The sequence below is a fragment of the Lutzomyia longipalpis genome, chromosome 2 (assembly GCF_024334085.1).
Source record: "Lutzomyia longipalpis isolate SR_M1_2022 chromosome 2, ASM2433408v1".
NCBI lineage: Eukaryota > Metazoa > Arthropoda > Insecta > Diptera > Psychodidae > Lutzomyia > Lutzomyia longipalpis.
In genome coordinates, this window is record NC_074708.1 from 13333682 (window position 1) to 13351425 (window position 17744).

The 17744-nt window shown below is 37.1% G+C and overlaps 2 protein-coding genes across 2 annotated transcripts in view; one reads left to right on the forward strand and one right to left on the reverse strand.

Annotated features, from left to right (window-relative positions):
• Nucleotides 1-17744, reverse strand: part of LOC129790766 (annexin B11) — a 55798-nt gene that overhangs the window by 11324 nt on the left and 26730 nt on the right. The gene's annotated exons all lie outside the window — the stretch shown is intronic.
• On the forward strand, nucleotides 3005-3933 carry LOC129789211 (mite allergen Der f 3-like). The gene is made up of 2 exons (XM_055825860.1): nucleotides 3005-3034; nucleotides 3106-3933. Exons 1-2 carry the CDS (start codon nucleotides 3005-3007, stop codon nucleotides 3931-3933), a joined length of 858 nt encoding a protein of 285 aa, XP_055681835.1.

The window sequence follows — 17744 nt, forward strand, 5'->3', positions numbered from 1 at the left end:
TGCTTCCACATGCAAATTACAAATAATATTCCGGATGTGTTTCAGTGATACTAAAGTAAAATTTAATTCCCCCATCTCGGACTCATGAATACATTCACAATTTAATTATTATACAGAGTAAGGGACATTGCTTGGGAATAATTAAATTACTCTTCAAATGAGCATGTGGAAATGTTAGAATGTTACACACACACAGTGAGAGGATGTGGGCGGTTGTAATTGAAAATGTTAGTTTGAAACCATAAATCGTGGCATAATCTCACCACGGTACTCTGTTCAATGCATTAATTAGCCAGACTCTTGGACCGTTATCAGTGCAATTTGTCCCCAATCCATAAAATTGATCCACTGGCAATATGAAGTTTCCTATATAAAGCACACTCTGTGCGTTATTGTTTAATTAAGTACAACCGAGAATTAATGTACACACAGAATCTCCCACAAAAGCTATATAGTGTGGTGGTTTTGCTGATATTGCCCCCCAAAAACGTATACATACAACACAACAAACCCCCGCTCCCAAAAAGTGCTGGGACTGGCACAATAACTTTCCAAAGTTCCTGGGATGTGTGCAGCACCATCACATATAGTGGGGGACATTGGATTTGCTCATAGATGGATGAGTTGAAAATGTAAATTGGCCAATTATCATGCTACTGGTCTGTGTATCCATTTCCAACCGCAAAAAATACACAATAGATAAATTAATTGAATATCCCAATTGGGGGTGTTTTACCACCTATCCCTATCTACTCCCCCATATCATCCCCACATTGTATAGATAATTTTTATCCCATGTATATGTGGACAATGCATAACGCTTGCCCGATAGTAAATCATGAAAACCACCCACTTAAAGCCAAGTGGAAATCGTTTTGGAATCAATGAAAAGCAGATTATTCCAATGCATTACACCGACTCGTTGATTTTTCTCAACAATAGCCATTGTGGTATAAATATTCATTTGTTGATTCTGCGGCATTGATTGTTCTAAATGCAAATTACATTTCATTGTGCCCCATTTGTTCCGCATATAGGGGCGAGTATGAGAATTTACATTGACTTGTGAATGCATTTCTCCTCCATATAGCTTCACTATATATGTGAAACTTTGTAGAATTTTCCAAGAGCTTTCACAGAGTTTTTTTTTTTCAGATGAAAACTTCTGAAAAGCATAAAGGAAAACTTTCCCAACTTGGGTTGCATAAAATTTTATATTTTGATTACATCGTAAAATCCTTTTCATTAGTTTGCATTCTTTTAGGCATTCTACAGTAATTAAGTTGAAAATAATAATAAAACCAAGATTAGGAGATTTCGTGTTAAACACATTGCAGAGAAATTAATTAATTAATTTTACAAACTTTTAATTTAATTATTTTCTAAAAATGTTACCCCAAAAGTTTTTTTTTCACGAGTAGTGTGTATGTACAGTGTTTATTACCAAATTGCCCCTAAAGTTAATATAAATTAACAAAACTGCATCATTCATACCGGATCACTATACCAACAAGTATATAGGTAATTCATTTATCCCATTTGGCAGCAAGCTATAGTCAATGTGGTATGATTTGCAAAATCAACTGTGAAAGCAAATAATTTATTTGATGAAAAGGATACATAGCATTTGATGCCCACACTCTTTTGCATATTTACGCTGTTGACCTGATGGTATTGAAGTGCAATTGAATTATCGATTTCCACCCCCTTTCTGAATGGATATATGTACATATATTGTTTGCCACGTGATGGATAAATGCCTGACGTATATGGAAGCGATGCGATAATCCTTTCTGCTCACAACAACCACAATGCAGTTCTTCATAATTGGATTTACTTCTACCCATTTTGATGGGATCGTGCGCACTTCCTGTCTCTAGGTGGTGGACAAATTTCGATCTCCCCTGACTAATTGACAATGTTTGATCCACCCCTCCACAGTAGTGATGAAACCCGGGGTTTAGAGTTGAAAAGTAATTAACGTGCAAGCACACCGTTATAGAATTAGTAAATATTGAGGTATTAGCTTTAATAAATTACATAATCATGAATATAGAGGTAGATAAATCAATAGATAGAAGAGCTTTAAAAGCTCCAAATGAGCTTTCAAATATTTCAATGAGCTTTCAATAAAATAATAAATGGAATTGAAATTCATAGCAGTGCTACTTCAGCATAAACTCATGTTCAGAATTTATTTGCAATTCAATGAGGTTTATAGAAAGCCAAATAAAATTATTATAACAAAATGCTATTTTACAGAATAAATATCATGTATTCTTTGAGCTTAAAATAAAATTCAGTTTTCTAAAATAGTAGAAAAAATATTTTTTTTAATGAATAAACCTGATAAACTTCTATTTATATTTTGCTGCAAATATAAATATATATATATATATATATATAACAAATTCATAATTAATTATTTGTTTAAAAATATCGTAACATTATGATTATATCGATTTATTTCACTTTCCCATCGAAGATGAATATTTTCTATTTAATTATATGAAACTCATGAAAATTTATTTAAATCTGAAATATATTTTTTTAAATAAAATTTTTAAGTAAAAAAAGAGAAAACACTGAAGTTTGATTGTAAACAGAATATCTCACATAATTCATCAAATGGATCAAGTGTAATAAATTAGAATATGTATGTTATGAGGTCAAAGTTATGCCACAAAACTTTTACTCTCACGCTCGTCACCCGCACAGGAAATGCTTTTATTATAAAAATAAAGAAATTTATTTTTATTTGTTCTCATTTTATGGATTTAGACGTTTGATATTAACTTGTTTTGCTTTTTTTTTTGAATAATTAATTTTAACTGACTTTTTAATTTATAGCTTTTTAATTGAATCTACTAAGAGGCACTGAATATAAAGGGCTGATTCACGTTGATGTGAATTAGTTGAATTTGTCGGAGTCTCTTGTGGTTTGAAGAAAATTATCATAACCATGAAAAGAATTATTTTCGTGACGTTTTTTGCGGTAATTTCCATGTTATTGGTTAATGGTGTGAAATTGCAAGTGAGTGAAAATTGAAAGTATTTTTTTAATCAATATCCGTGTTAAAAAATGCTTTAAATTATTCATTTTAGAACGTAAAGCCTGTATCAGAAATTAAGGAAAAGAGAACATACAATAACAATTATCCAACTTCGAGGATCGTCAATGGACAAATAGCCAATGTTGGTCAATTTCCTTACCAAGTTCGTTTGGCAATTTGTGAAATTTTCGAATGTCTTTTCAATGAAAGGAATTGCGGTGGAGGAATTATTGCAAAAAATTGGATTCTAACAGCGGCCCATTGTATCTACGAAGACCCAAAATCGAAAGATTCCTTAATAGTGTATAAAATTGAAGCTGGATCAGTTAAAGCAAATGAACCTCGTCAGCAGATAATTGTACTGAAATCCTTTGTTTTTCCACATCCTGACTACAATCCTGACACGGCTGACAATGACATTGGACTTATAAAATCTCCCACGGATTTCGATTTTAGTACACCCTTCATTCAACCTGCGCCCTTGGTTGCAGTTAAAACTGATAAAGAATCTTATGTGGGACAAAATTTAACAGTTCAGGGTTTTGGCTTTACAGTACCTGATAGTGGAATAGTTTCTACTGAACTGCGCTTCATTCACCTTGAAGTGTACCCATTGAAGAAATGCCAACAGATCTACAAGAGCATGGGAATAGAAGAAATGCCAGCTAATTCATTCTGTGCTGATAATCCCGGTCCACCAAGAAGTATTCCCTGTCAAGGTGATTCAGGATCACCTGTAACACTTACAATCAATGGTACAAAAACCGTAGTTGGTGTGGTTTCGTACGCAGTTGGGGTATTAGGATGTGAAGGAGGACCTGCGGGCTTTTCAGATGTGTCTACTTTCATTCCTTGGATAGAAGAGATGACAAGGGTGTAAAAGCTCCACTAAAAAATATAGTTGAATAAACAATTTTAAATTAAATTAAAAGTCTGTCATATGACAGAAAATAAATAAAAAAATTTTTATGAATAAATTCTTTCTCTGAATTGGAAAGAAACTTTTGTGAGGCATCCCATAATATCAATAAATGTAATTTATTTTTCTATTACAAAGTTATATGTTTTTGGCCATATAGCGGTAACATCTTCCAAAGTTTTCTCTATGTAGTTGAAGCTTTTTTTGTCACATTGAAGAATCAAAATTTAGTTATTTCTATAACGGAAATTTCTTTAAAAATTCAATTAAGATTTGTTATGCTACTCTATCTTTTTCCTTTAATAAAGAACAAAAAGTATTGCAAGGAAATAAATTTAGCATCGAGGGGTTTATAAAATTTCTTTTTCATTTTATAAAATTATCCTTAGAGCTTTTCACATTGATTTTGCTGAGATTTTCTTACCCATTCTCAAAGACATTTTCCACTGTATCTTGGGCATGATGAACGAGTGGAGAAATGCAGTGTGACTGATGAAGAAACCCGCATTTTATGCAATATATTTTTCCAACAAACTCCCCCGAGGACATGATTTTAAATTGCAAAAGGAGCCACTTGAAGTGATGAAGCTGTTGATGATGATGATAATGCCGAGGGTGAATGTTATAAATCTAATTTTTCAATGGAACGAGGGAATATACACGAAAAAAATAAAGGAAAACAACCCACAATATCTTTAGCTCATCCACTAGGAGTTTGTAAGAGGAAAATTCCACAGCAGCCACAATATTTATGCAAATTGAGTGGTTGTGGGTGGAAGATGGTGTCCATAGATGCAGACTGATGTGTTTTCGAGAGACAGATTTCCCTCGCCCTATATAATGGTGTGTCCCAAACATGATGGAGACGATTTATCTCTTTGACTTCCATGAAAGATTGGTGTGTTTTTGGACATTTTGGACGCACAAGGGGCGCCCCCATCCTCCCTTACGACTTTCCCATCAGGATGGGGTGAGCTGATGGCCTTTCCTCACTCATCCAATATACAAGTTTACCATCAATCCAATTGGCATTCTTCATCATGAAATTGGCCTCATTTATAATTCCTTGACGCCGCTTTACGAGTCAACTCACCCCTGTGCGACCAAGTGAGAGGATTTTGGGAAGCAATTTCCCATCAAATTGAGCTGTCCCGGGGTATATATGTGTGCCTCGTGTTTCTGTGGGGGCTCCATGTGGTTTTGATTGTTTTCCCATTGCAGAAATACCCCAAAAATACCAAAGTCCGAAATGAGGGTTTCAACCCCAAACTCTCTGCGCTGTTTGTACACACCCCCACCAAGACTTTTTATCAAGTGAATTATTTAGTCGACACAAATTCGTTTGGACAGGGCAATTGGTGGAAGGCAGCCTCCGCTCTGGGTCTGGGATGAAAACCTCCACACTGTGAGCTACCCCCCATTGTGTGACCAAAAGGTGGAATATATTGAGTTTTTTTTCTCTGCCATGTGGGGAAAACGAAACATTTTCTATTAATTTATTTATAAAGCCCCACAAGCTACCCCATGAACCAACCTCCCCCACCCCCTGAGCTACACCACGAGTCCACCCAATTGCGCCTTCCCGCCCACTTTCATGCACTGTCGAAACAAAATACACACACACGCCGGTGCACACAGAGGAGATTAATTGAGTTAATTTGGGGTGAAGTTGAAGGGAAATTGATTAGTTCGTTTGCTCAACACTTTAGCGGAAATCATGCTAAATAGCTTCACTTGCGGGGGGTGTGTATATACCTTGGCCACCCTCAAGCAGCCCACATAACTCTTTTCCACCCTTGACCGCAATCACAGGCAGACCCCCGCTGTTTGTGGCGTGTACGGGTGAAGTTTTTCACAACATTGTGGATTGGAGCTGGAGACCGGTAGGAAAAACATGGATCTCTGAAGGCTACATTTACAGGTATATGATGTTATGTATTTGAGGGGTGTGGCGTTTATTAAATGATAAATAAAGAATTGATAAAGAAAGAATTGAAGTCGAAAATTGTCAAAATTATGTGGAATATGTTGTTCTATTGTTCTAAATTAATTATTGCAAGATCGAACGAGCTTTGAAAAGAAATAAAGAGAAATAGAGCTTTTTATCTTTTTTGTGGCAACCAAAGTCTTAGAATTGATTTTTAATCCCCATATGAAAAATAATTTCAAAAGATCCTTCATTAAGAAGAAAAAATAAATTAGTTTTGTTTTTACAATATTTGTCTAAATGGTTTTAAACAAATAAATAACGGTATTAATGATATGAACAAAAATTATGTAGATATAATAATGATCCTCTAATACAATTTATAAAAAACAAACTTAAGAGTTTCAGATCAATTCTTCAGCTTTAATTTGTACCATATCCGGTATAATGAAGGACCTTTTTTACGGTTTACCCATTCATTTTCTTTCCCTATCCATTGTCATGGCCACTTTCACATTTTTGCACACACATTGAAATGAAGAAATTGTACCTTGAAGAACCTTACAGCTCACCTCAGCATTATTCTTCTTTTTTCCCCCGCCCTGCCTGCCCTCCTACACTGCCCAAAGGAATTTCTGACCTATGGCCCCAACACAGTTTCCCTTCTATTCACTCCACGTCTATTTTTATAATCAATTCACCCAACGTTTTTATAGATGGAAATGCGGGATGGAGGACGGCGAGGAAGATTCTAAATTAATATTTGAATTCATGAGGGTGTGCTGACATATAAAAAGCTTTTGCACACATTTTACCTTTTTGCCCTTTTGCTGCATTTTGTCGTGCAGCTTTTTAAACGAGAGTGCAAATATTTGGGTGAAAATTGCAAAAATATTTTTATATTATTAAAGTGAATGGTATGGAAAGAGGTACATTTATGGCTATTCTAGTCTCGTTTGTCGGCATATATTCTAATAGCATTGTCCAGCTATTTCCTCACATAATCCCCTTTGCTGTTGTTTAATCCCCAAAACTCTCTCTCTGTGGCTAAAGTTTGTCCAAGCAGGACTCTCGACTAATGCACGGAGAATACTTTAATATTACGTGGTTTGCCTCGAGGGAAATCCTTTTATCGCGCCATCTGGTTTGGAATTTCCCAAATATCGATGGAAAATTTCGCCAGAATCCTTGAAATTCCTGCAGAATCCTGGGAAACGATTTCCACATAATTTGATGTGGAAAACATTTTCTTTTTCACGCTACAAGTATAAAAGGTGTGGTGAATTTTTCACAAACAAGGATGCAGGTTTGAATCCTTGTTCGCGGTATTTAAATGTAATATTTATCCAGTATGAAGAATTAACTTTTGGATATTAGTTAAGGGATAATTTCATTTGCATTCATTGTACAATGCAAATGACATGTGTATGAGCCCCGAAAGGACATGGGATCCTCTTTTCATGGGAATTTAGGTCATGGTGTGGAGATGAACTCTCTTATATGCAACCATATGATATGGTGAACCCCATTTGTTTGAGGATACAGCCAATTTTCCTTCCTTCGCATTATTCATGAAATGTGCAAGAGCTCAACAGAGAATCTTTCATCCCCTTCCGGCAACCCACGGCTCCTTAAACAATTAACTATACGTATGGTGTTGGGACAAATTTTGCCCCCTGTGAAAAGAGAAACTTTCGTGCTTGCTGAAGCAATACTCGAGGAAGTTTCCATCCTTTTTGTACATCCTCGGTGGAATACATTTTCTTACTGTGACATCCTCCTGTTGGGGGTGGGTTAAAGGAGTGAATCTCGTATTTGGTGTATGTTGACACCTGACGAAATATTCAAGTCTGGTCACGTTATTTCATCCCCCGCAGAAATGGGGGCATACATGCTTCTGTTGTGGTGCAATTTCAACCCTTTTTCCACCCCCACCCCCATCCCTCAAGCTCAATGGCAGTCTTGTGTAAATATTACAATTTTGGTCTGTGGCGATAACTCAGCGCTTATCTCACCTCTCATCCATCTCATGGATAGTATACATCGCAACACCTGGCTTACCTGACTCCATATATGGAATGGGTCTGAGGGTTCCCTCTGAATTGCACCACACGACGTGGCGTGGTTGCTTAAAACTAAAGGGTTACTTTTGCAAAAACTATATAATGTACTTATTCAAGAATGGAAAATAAATATGAAAAAGAGGGTTTGGGTTCTTACAAAGGTAATCTTGCGGAGCTTATTGCCAGAGAAATTAAAAGCATAATCTCATTCGTACAAAAGACTCATTAAATACTGCGAAAAGTATGAAATGATGTTGGTACATAAAAAGCATAAAACGTAGGAATTTTCGTATTTCTGAATGCAAGAGAAATTTTTATTCTCTTTGAAGGAGATTTGATTTTATCACTTTAAATTAGTTGTTAAGTTGAGATTCAAAAATTAAAAAGATTTTATTCGTTTCTTTGAGGGAAAACCTCTCATTAGAACAACGTAAGAAATCGCCAAAAACGTCCCATTTTCCATTGTTTTTTAATACACAAAGTATTGTAAAAATTTCATGTAGAAAAATTAAAAAAAAACACAATGATGACGTCATTGTTGGCAATTTTAGGCAAATACCTACCTGATTTTTCTAGCAGATCCCAGTAGACAGTGGCAGGGCTAGATGGCGATTATTATTTATTCTTTTCCCTCAGTGAAACGAATAAACTCCTTTCAACGCCTTATTTAAAAAAAATAGTAAATTTTTTAAATAAAATCATATTCTTTGCGAAATTCAAAAAAATCACAGCTTTAAAATTGCAACAGTCAGTGAACTTAATTTCCCTTCTATTTCATGGGACATTTCTTTCTTATCGAAGGAGATATGGGGGATAAGATGAATCTATATCCTTTTCTGCAACAGTATGTGTCACGAGCACATGAAATTGCGAAAGGTTTATTGATAAAGTGCCAATGGGGAATGATTTATTGGTTGCTTCCCTTTTGCGAAAAGTCACTTGAGGAGGGTGCCAAAAGGGGTGAAAATTCATGATTTTGCAATAAAGTTAATTTTTCAGCTCCACACGCTTTCCCGCACGAACTTGACCGTCCAGCTGCAGCTGACTGGTAGGTCATCTATTCTTGGTAATCATTTTTCACAAGAGACGATTCTGATGAGCTTTTTTTTTATGCCACCAACTCCGTCAATCATCCTCAAAATAACTCCATCATTGCCCACGGCGTGACAGAAAATTGTTTCATACTGAAAGCTTTTTTTCTGTTCCCACGGGAAGTCATTGTAGCCATCGCATCTCTTAGTTTGGCATTTAATTGATTAGGAAAATTGATGCATTTGATGGAATCTCAGCCATTTCCTTCAAAATGCCAATTTATTTCAATTTAAATGGGAACTTTTGAACCCAATGTGAGAGATTTCGTAACATGTGGCTCCAAAAGCTCTTTTAGGGTGCAATTTTACTCCTTCAATTCATCACCAACAGCAATCTTCTTGTAATTGTTTTCCATCAACAAAGAACGTTGGAGAAAAATGGGAGATGGAGTTTCGCTTTCAAGTGGCGCGTTCAACGTGCAACTTAAGAGGGTACTCAAAAAAGTGCATAAATCGTGTTTTCTTGCCAAACACACACACACAGCACGCCCTCTCATAGGGGTTGAAAATTTTAAATCACCCTCAAGATCGCGGGAAGGCGGAAACACCTTTTGGGGTTGGAGTAACTTGCACCTCTTCTCAATAATAGAATCACGTGCTCTCTACTTCTTGCAACATATAGAGCTTGAAGGAGGTACTTTGTGCTTCAGCTAAACTCTTTTCCACCCGCTCTATATGGCCCATTGTTGCAGCCTTAGGGTGGTGGTGGTAGTGGGGTGAATGTTCCCATGCTATCTCTGACACAATTTCCCATGGGAAGCTTGAGTTAAGGGAAGAGAATTGACGAGAATCATTTGAGAGTTTTGTCAGTACATATTGTCTTGTGGGTCTATTTATTTATTTTTCATTTTTATTGTATTTAATTTTTCACTGTGACTTAAGCTTCTTCCGTCTGTCAATACTTAATAATAAACTTATAAGACCTTCAAAATATTGTCTTCATGCTATCAGGAACTTTTAAAATAATTTATGTTGTCAAGTGCTTTTCAAAGTTTCCGAGAACTTTGAAATTTTACATGAAACTTTTTAAGAAATATTCTCATTAAAAGCTTATTTTCTTTAAAGAGAAAAATTAAATATTTTAGAAATGTAATGAAAAAAAGTGAAAATCTTTCAAAGAAAATGAATTAAAAAGGACCATCGCCTAGTGCATAAAGGGAAGCACTGCAAGAGGTTTTAGCAGAGCTCACGTGCGTCACACTAGGGAGCTTTTGCCTAAGCATAACTTAAACTTTATTATTAATTTAGTACATCTACCCATGTGGTAGTTACATGGGTAAAAGTTTTGTTAATTCTCTCTCTGTGCAAATGGAGAATAATTGCATAGTTACTGGAAAATTAATTCCCTTGCTTTAGGAAGGAAGATTTGCTGGAAATATTGTGGATGGCTTAAAGGGAAATCACTGAAGTGTCCTTTTGAGCATGGCAAGAAGGATTGTAATTAACATCAGATTGCGTCATATTAATATTAAATTAATGGCACATGCAATTTAGTCTTCTCTACACTCTCTTTACCCATAGATTAAGCCCTTCTAACTACTCATTTTGCTCCATGTATCCTTGATGAGTGGAGGAGGAGGTGTACGTACATACATAACGTTGGATGGACAGAATATAGAAAAGAGCATACAAAGTTCTATAAAATCTCACTCATACAGATCTTATTCTCTCTCACTCTCTATGTGAGAGTATTATCCTTCTCCTTTCGCACATAAACAGGATGGTGTAAATCAAAAGTGAATAAAATATCATGGTGTTGGGGTGGCATTCATTAAATTAAAAACTTTAAGCTCTCAGCTGAGACCATAAAGCTTCGTAACTTTGTAAATTGTTCTCCTTTTGGTCGCATGTTTCTTGTATATCATGATAAAATTCCATATACTGCGGATTTTCTCGTCATTTCTTGCGGGTGGCTTATTGAAAATAATTTTAATGGTTACTGTGAGACTTTGCAAGTTTGTTTTATGATTCCCATAAAATGCGCGCGAATATATTGTCTCCCATTTGCCTAAGAGCCCATTCCGATGGGATTTCTTTTATGAGTTATAAATTATCTTTTTTTTTTCATCTCGAGCAACATTTTCTTCACATTGAATGAAAGCTCAAGGAGATTTGTTGGCAAATATGTATAGTAGTTGGCCGAGGGTGGAAGAGAATGGGGGGAAGAAAATTGTATTAATAAAAAATATTGAATAAAAAAATGTAATATGCTTAAATACATCATAAAAGTAATTTTGAGTGTAAAGCTCTTTGAGTAAAAAAAATGAATTACTTATAATATTCATAAAAAGGGTATAATATGCATGTTTTATCCTTCACTAAACAATTATTTCCGCTTTCCAGGAAGACAAAGTATACACAACAAATACCCTCTCCTTTGGGAGAAAGGCTCAAGGAAAGCCTCCACAGCTCGAGTCTTGAACAAGCAAGACAAAAAAAAAGATTGTTTGCAAAAAGTGAATTAATTTGACTGTGGGAAGATGAGAACGTTTTTTTTTTCAACGTAGAAATTTTCTTTCATTTGTTCATGGTAAAATTTTCTCTTGTTCCACATGAAATAACAACAATTTAACATTAAACCAAACAGACGGATGCTCGTAAATTTTCTTCCTTGCAGGATGGGCTTTACCCTCCTTCTCCTTTTTTTCTGTGTACCTCCTGGAGTGAGTTAAATGGTAGGTATGGGACGTGAAGGAACACCAACCATGTACAGGAGAAAGAAATCATAATAAAACGGACAAGATATGAGGTTTTGAGTGGGTGGCATTTATTCTTTCCCAAGCATTTTTTTGCTACCTCACACTGTGGTATCAGTGGTGGGAGCGCGTGAAAATTTCCCGAGGTGAGATTTTTCGCCCTAATATTGCGGCAGGAGTTGGAGGAAGGTGCCGCTCAGGGGTAGGGGTGATCCAGAAGCACTAAAAAAGGGAGCATGAAAAGAGTATGAAAAAACGCGTACAGTGTGTCTAAAATAAAATATATAAATGGCTCTTGGATTTATATTCGTCGTGCTCTGCCTTGCTTAATAATCATGGCATGGAGAGAGAAATTTATTGTTCGCACAAGAAGGGTTTCTTCCCCCAACACTATATGGGTCTGGTTGAAAGACGAAAAGTACTAAATTGCAATGGGGTGCATGGGGCAAACGAATAAAATGGGATTTTTGCTGTGATTTTCATTGAACCAAAAATTGTGGGAGCAAAAAGTCACTATGGGAGGTTCTTGACCATGTAGAATTTTTTTCCCATTGGAAAACCACTCATTTTACAGCACATTGACTTTGAAAATTGTCACAAAGAGCTCAAAGGGAACCCCATTGAGTACTATTGGGCAATCAGGGATCACGTGAGCAAACACAGAGGGTTGAAAGGAAAATCAGAGCGCACCCAATTGCCATATTGGTGGTAAGAAAAGAATTTGAGCGCAGAGAATCTTTTGGTTGGAAAATTTCTGCAAATTGCTGCACTTGAGAAAGTTGAAATCCTTCAACTTTGTCAATTTCCACACATAAACTCCCCCCAAAAACACCCCTCTGAGAGTAGGTCGTGAACACCAAATGGTCCCCAACTGCTACAACAACCTCTTCATCTCTTCTGCGGAACATATTTATTCCCTTCCCAACAAACAACCAGAGCGGTGGTAAACTTTCATTTCATCTCCACATACCGAAGGAATTGCGCCCACCCATTACACCGCCTCAATCCCCGAAGAATGGTCTTTCACTCCCAGAGAGATTTAATTAAGCGCACCGAATGATTCTGAATTGTAAACACGCGACCCGGGTCAAAGGGAAAGCGAATGGATGGGAAAAAAGCTGTGACGACAGAGCGGTAAGGGATGCGATGTGATTTGCATTCAACTCATCTTTAGCATTCATTCAGAATATATACAACAAACTTCCATCACTCCCTTTTTGTCTGACAGGGAAACTACATGGAAGGATTTTAATTAATTCCCCGTGGGATGCGGAAGACGTCATCGCCAGGATTCGTGGCACAATCCAGAATGTATACGAGGATGACTTAAGAAGGTCATGCGTTTCCATATAATGGGGATTAAAGTGAGTTAATTGATTTTGTAATTTAACTTTAGATCCTTTACGTATTCCTAAAATACGTTCCTTTTAAAATCATTTTTTAATAAGAATTGAATTGTCTTTTCTCATTAATTTTTTCAATTTACTTAAAAATTTGATGAAGTTTATTTTATTAAAATTAAATAAAAAATATACGAAAAGCTCATTCCTATAAAAGCTGGTGATTGGGTAAATTCCATCAAATAAGCTTATAAAAATTAAAATATAATTTTTGTATTTCTTTGATCGAAAATCGATTCAACCACCCACCCCTTTAATTTAAAATGATCATTTGTCAAGTCGTATAAAAAATTCATTAAATGAGATATCGTTGGCAGAAAGTCTGCAACAGTTTTTGCAAGCTTTAGAAATGTACATACAAAAAACCAAGAAAAATTGGATCACGTAAGCATTTGGAAAAAAACTTAATACACGTATGTTTCCTCTAAATCGACCAGGATATATCGATAATGAAGTAGAGTGGGAATTTCCCATTAAATTATCCATATACTATCTCGATATTTATATTCCATTTTATTTATTTTAATAGGAAACTTCGATTATAGTCATATGAGTCATATGATGACAAAAGTAACAGGGCATTTCCACCGCATTTTCTGCAGAGCTTTAAAAAAATAAAAATTGTAAAGCAATTCATTTTGTTTTCAATATAATTTTCATATGGGGTACGAGAGAGTGTTTAAGAAGCACTTGAGGTGTAGAAACGCGCTAAAACACCCGTCTCATGTCGAATTTCATCCACCCACACATTAATCACATTACATCATGCAAATTGTACTCAAAATGTACTCCCGGGATCGCGGGATAATGTGAAAGCAGTCACTCCGTTTCGGGAGCTCAAATTTCGCACACAAGAGCCCCCCGGTGAAGAGCAATGGATCCTCGTAGGTCCTTGGTTGGGGAATTGAAATTCCCAGCATAAAAAGCATCTGTTGTTCTCTCTGTTATTATGTCGTGTGTGTGTGTCGCTAAATCACACACCCCCATGCCAATGGCAGAGGAGCGATGCTTTTGCCAACGCATAATTGTGGTATCCGAGCCATTTTAGCTGGGTAAGTGGGGTTTGGGAAAGTACTTTTGGCGCCTCCGCGCGTACAGAATACTCCTCTCAATATGGGGTGTGAAGATGATGAAATAAACCCAGGTGAGTTGATGATGCCACTCTCAACCAAATAGCTTACACAGAAAGCTAATTTAGGTAGTTGGATGTGCCCTCGCACATTTTCCCAGTTGCATCGTCTCATTTTCCACCACAATATACTATATCCCCCCTCATGCAGCCTATAAGCCTCAAACACAATCTCCTCGAGGGTTCACCTTCTCCCCTCACCCCAATACAATGTGTTCACTTTCCTTTGACGCAGAGCACAAAGTGGAAAGCTTTATTCAAGCTTCTGTTTACACGCCATATCATCCGGAAGAGATGCTACTTTTCCCTCCTCCTCAGACACTTTCAACACACACATATACATACATATATGCATGGAGGTATTGATGAAGAGGGGGTTGGTCAATGACCCAGTGAGGCTCAGGAATCATTCATTCCCTCTTATTGTTACACCCCCTTGAGGCTATTTTTTGGGGGGTTGTTTACTGAGGTGGGAATTTTAAGTGATTTCCCGGTGAGAGCTTCACATTGCGGAGGCCTGTCATGAGGTACTCCCTGTTAATTCATCTTGAATTCCTTCTCACAGAAAATTTCAATCGCCCACGGGGTTACCCCTCAAACCTCCAAAAAGCTCCCTCCAAAACCATCAAAGAGCATCTCTCACGGTGAGAGTATTGGAAATTGGAAAGTGTTGTGGAAATGACTGGAAGGAAGCATGCGCTCAGTGTGGCAGTGTACTTTTGTAACCAGCTACCAGGACCGCTGATGCTGGCCTGAAGTGGGGGGATGTGTTGAATTCCAATGAGAGTTTTCCATAGCCGCAAAAAAAGCTTCAATTTCACTACCCTCAAAGGCGGATAACCTTGCTTTTCTCCCGAGGAATTCAATGAATTTCATTCCAACATCCCACTAGGGTGAAACTCTATACTCTCCCATTTGGAATCTTCCCTCCCCACCCCCCCCCCCCAAAAAAAGCTCTCTTTGATATTTCCCGCTTTTTTCTCAATTTTTCTCCCCAAAAGCCATCGCGTCAAAAAAAAAAGCTCTTGATGTGTACGTGAAACAGAAACCCTCTTTGCTGGCAATCTTCAACGAGATCATCCATGCGTGGGCTATAATGTGCAATAAAGTGCACTTTCATCCTCACAAAACACCCACCCGCCCTGGGAAAAATGCGGAGGTGTTACCCACAGGTGGAGTGGAGTTAAATTGAAGGTAGAAAGAGAAAGCCATTTATAACTTCCACAATGCTCTGTCCACTTTTTATTTGGTCCAACGCGGAAACAATTGTTTGGTTTTTCAGATAATTTTCAGCAAGAGTCTGCGTTTTATTCTCCATCCCCCATACTTTTGGTGTATGTGGAGCATAACCATGTGGGTGGCGATGCGAGGAAAAAGAGCCAACAAAACCAACATATAACTGCAAATAGTTTCAACTATATACATTTCTTTGAAAAGCAGAAAAAGTCTTCAATGACAAAAGTTTTGAAATGAGAAAAGAATCCAAATTTGAAAATTGTTTTAAATTCCAGAGAATGAATAAAAATTTTCCAACTGCAATATACGGGAGGACTCTCATAAAAAATACTTGACTATTTTTCCAGTAGTTTTTGATGGTCTAGAAAAGACATATAAAGAGAGGTAAAAGTTTCATATCGAGGGCTGCATTGTAAAACCGGCTAAGTCCGTATGAGCTCCGATCCGACTTAGCCGGTTTTACAATGCAGCCCTCGATATATGAAATCTGGAATTATTGTCTTTTCCAGAAGTAAGGTGAATGGTCAAAAATGAAAAATTTTAAAGTTTATATCTAATAATAGCTTGAATAAATTATATATTTGCTCTACCCTTTATGAGAAGAGAGTGTGGGTGAAATCAAGTGCCAAAGGTCACATCCAGACTATTTCTCCTCGTCCAATTTTATAAATATATCTAACCTGTTAAAATACCCATCTTTCGCTCATTTCTGTACTTCTAAAAATAAAATACAATTAACACAGTTGAAGGATATGATGACCTGAAAATGAAATACTGGTGTTGCGAGAGAGGAAATATTCCATCTCGTCGCTATTCGCGGTAACACTTAAATTGCTCCTCTTTACCCATTTATTTACTTTCCGTGATCCACCCCCGCGTAGTACGAAAATAATAGATTTCTAATAAAAATTTTATCGTGGGTCTTTTACAGAGGGGTTAAGTGCACGATGGTTGCCATTAACACGCGGGCGGGTGGTACTTGAGGCATCCACAGAAATCGCGCGCGTTAAATAAAAACCATCATCGCGTTTGAATTGTTATAGCAACAGATACGCGTGGGAAAAGGGGGAAAAAAGGTGATTTCCTATCGGCATGAAAGGGGAGGATATTAAGAGAATATCTGTCGATTTTCCAATTTTAAGCACACCGAGGGAAGAAAAGAAAAATCTCTCTAGGGGCTCGATTGATGCGAAGAAGCTTGAGCAAAAGGGAGTCATCAATTGGAATCCTCAGGGAAATTGTATTTTCACTTCCTGCTCATTCCGCCACCCCTCAATATGGACGGTTTCTGTGCTATACAGATATTTCTTGCCTCGCCAACGATCCCTATATGGGGTTACTTAAAAAGGTTGAGGCGGTTGTGGCTCTCTCGCCATCTGAAAGCTTAAATTGTGTAAACTCTCAGGTGCGCTCTTCATCCAACCTCATCTTGCGTTTTTTCGGAGGTATTCCTCTGCGAGGTATGCCTCTCAGATGTTTCTTTTTTTTTTCCTTGATTATCTGTATAATTGAGTGCGAGAGGTACCGAGAAGATTTCCCCGAAGGGCATTGGCTCTCCCCGATATTCTCCCTTTAAAAATTCGGCAGCTTTCCCATCAGAAAAAAAGCTCCATGTTAGAAACTCTCAAGGGGGTGTGTTCTCGAAAAAGTATGTATGTATCCAATTTAATAGGATGATAAAATGTATGTGTCTCTGGAGTTAATTTATCTCACTTTTCTTTAAGCGAAACAATGTCTTGTAAATAGCACTTTCTTTGCCACATGCCGGCGCCAAGGAGACGCGACAAGTTTATTGCTTAGCTTTCTCGCACTTTTCCACCCCCCCACACACACACACACAAAATTCTTCTCTAACCCCCCCCCAAAAAAGGACATCTTCTGCGAACATAAAGCAATTTCTTTGGTGTTTTTCAGCTTGTCGAAAGAGCTCTCAATAAATTTTCGTTAGCTAGAGAATTTTCAGCTGTAATTCATTTTGAATGAATTTTGCACCACAAAGTGTTGTTATATTCACTATTTAGAATATGCAAGTCATGTATTTGGGGGTTGCTTTTAAAATGCAAGTTCCTAATTTACTTTAAAACTTTACAAAATTGGAAAAGATTTTAAAATATTTATATACTGTTATGTGGATGTTTAGAATTCCCGCCCAAGAGCGGGATGCGCGACTAGCGCCATTCACCTCGTAGTGGCTCATCTCAAAATGATCCACCGGATATGCCAAGTCACT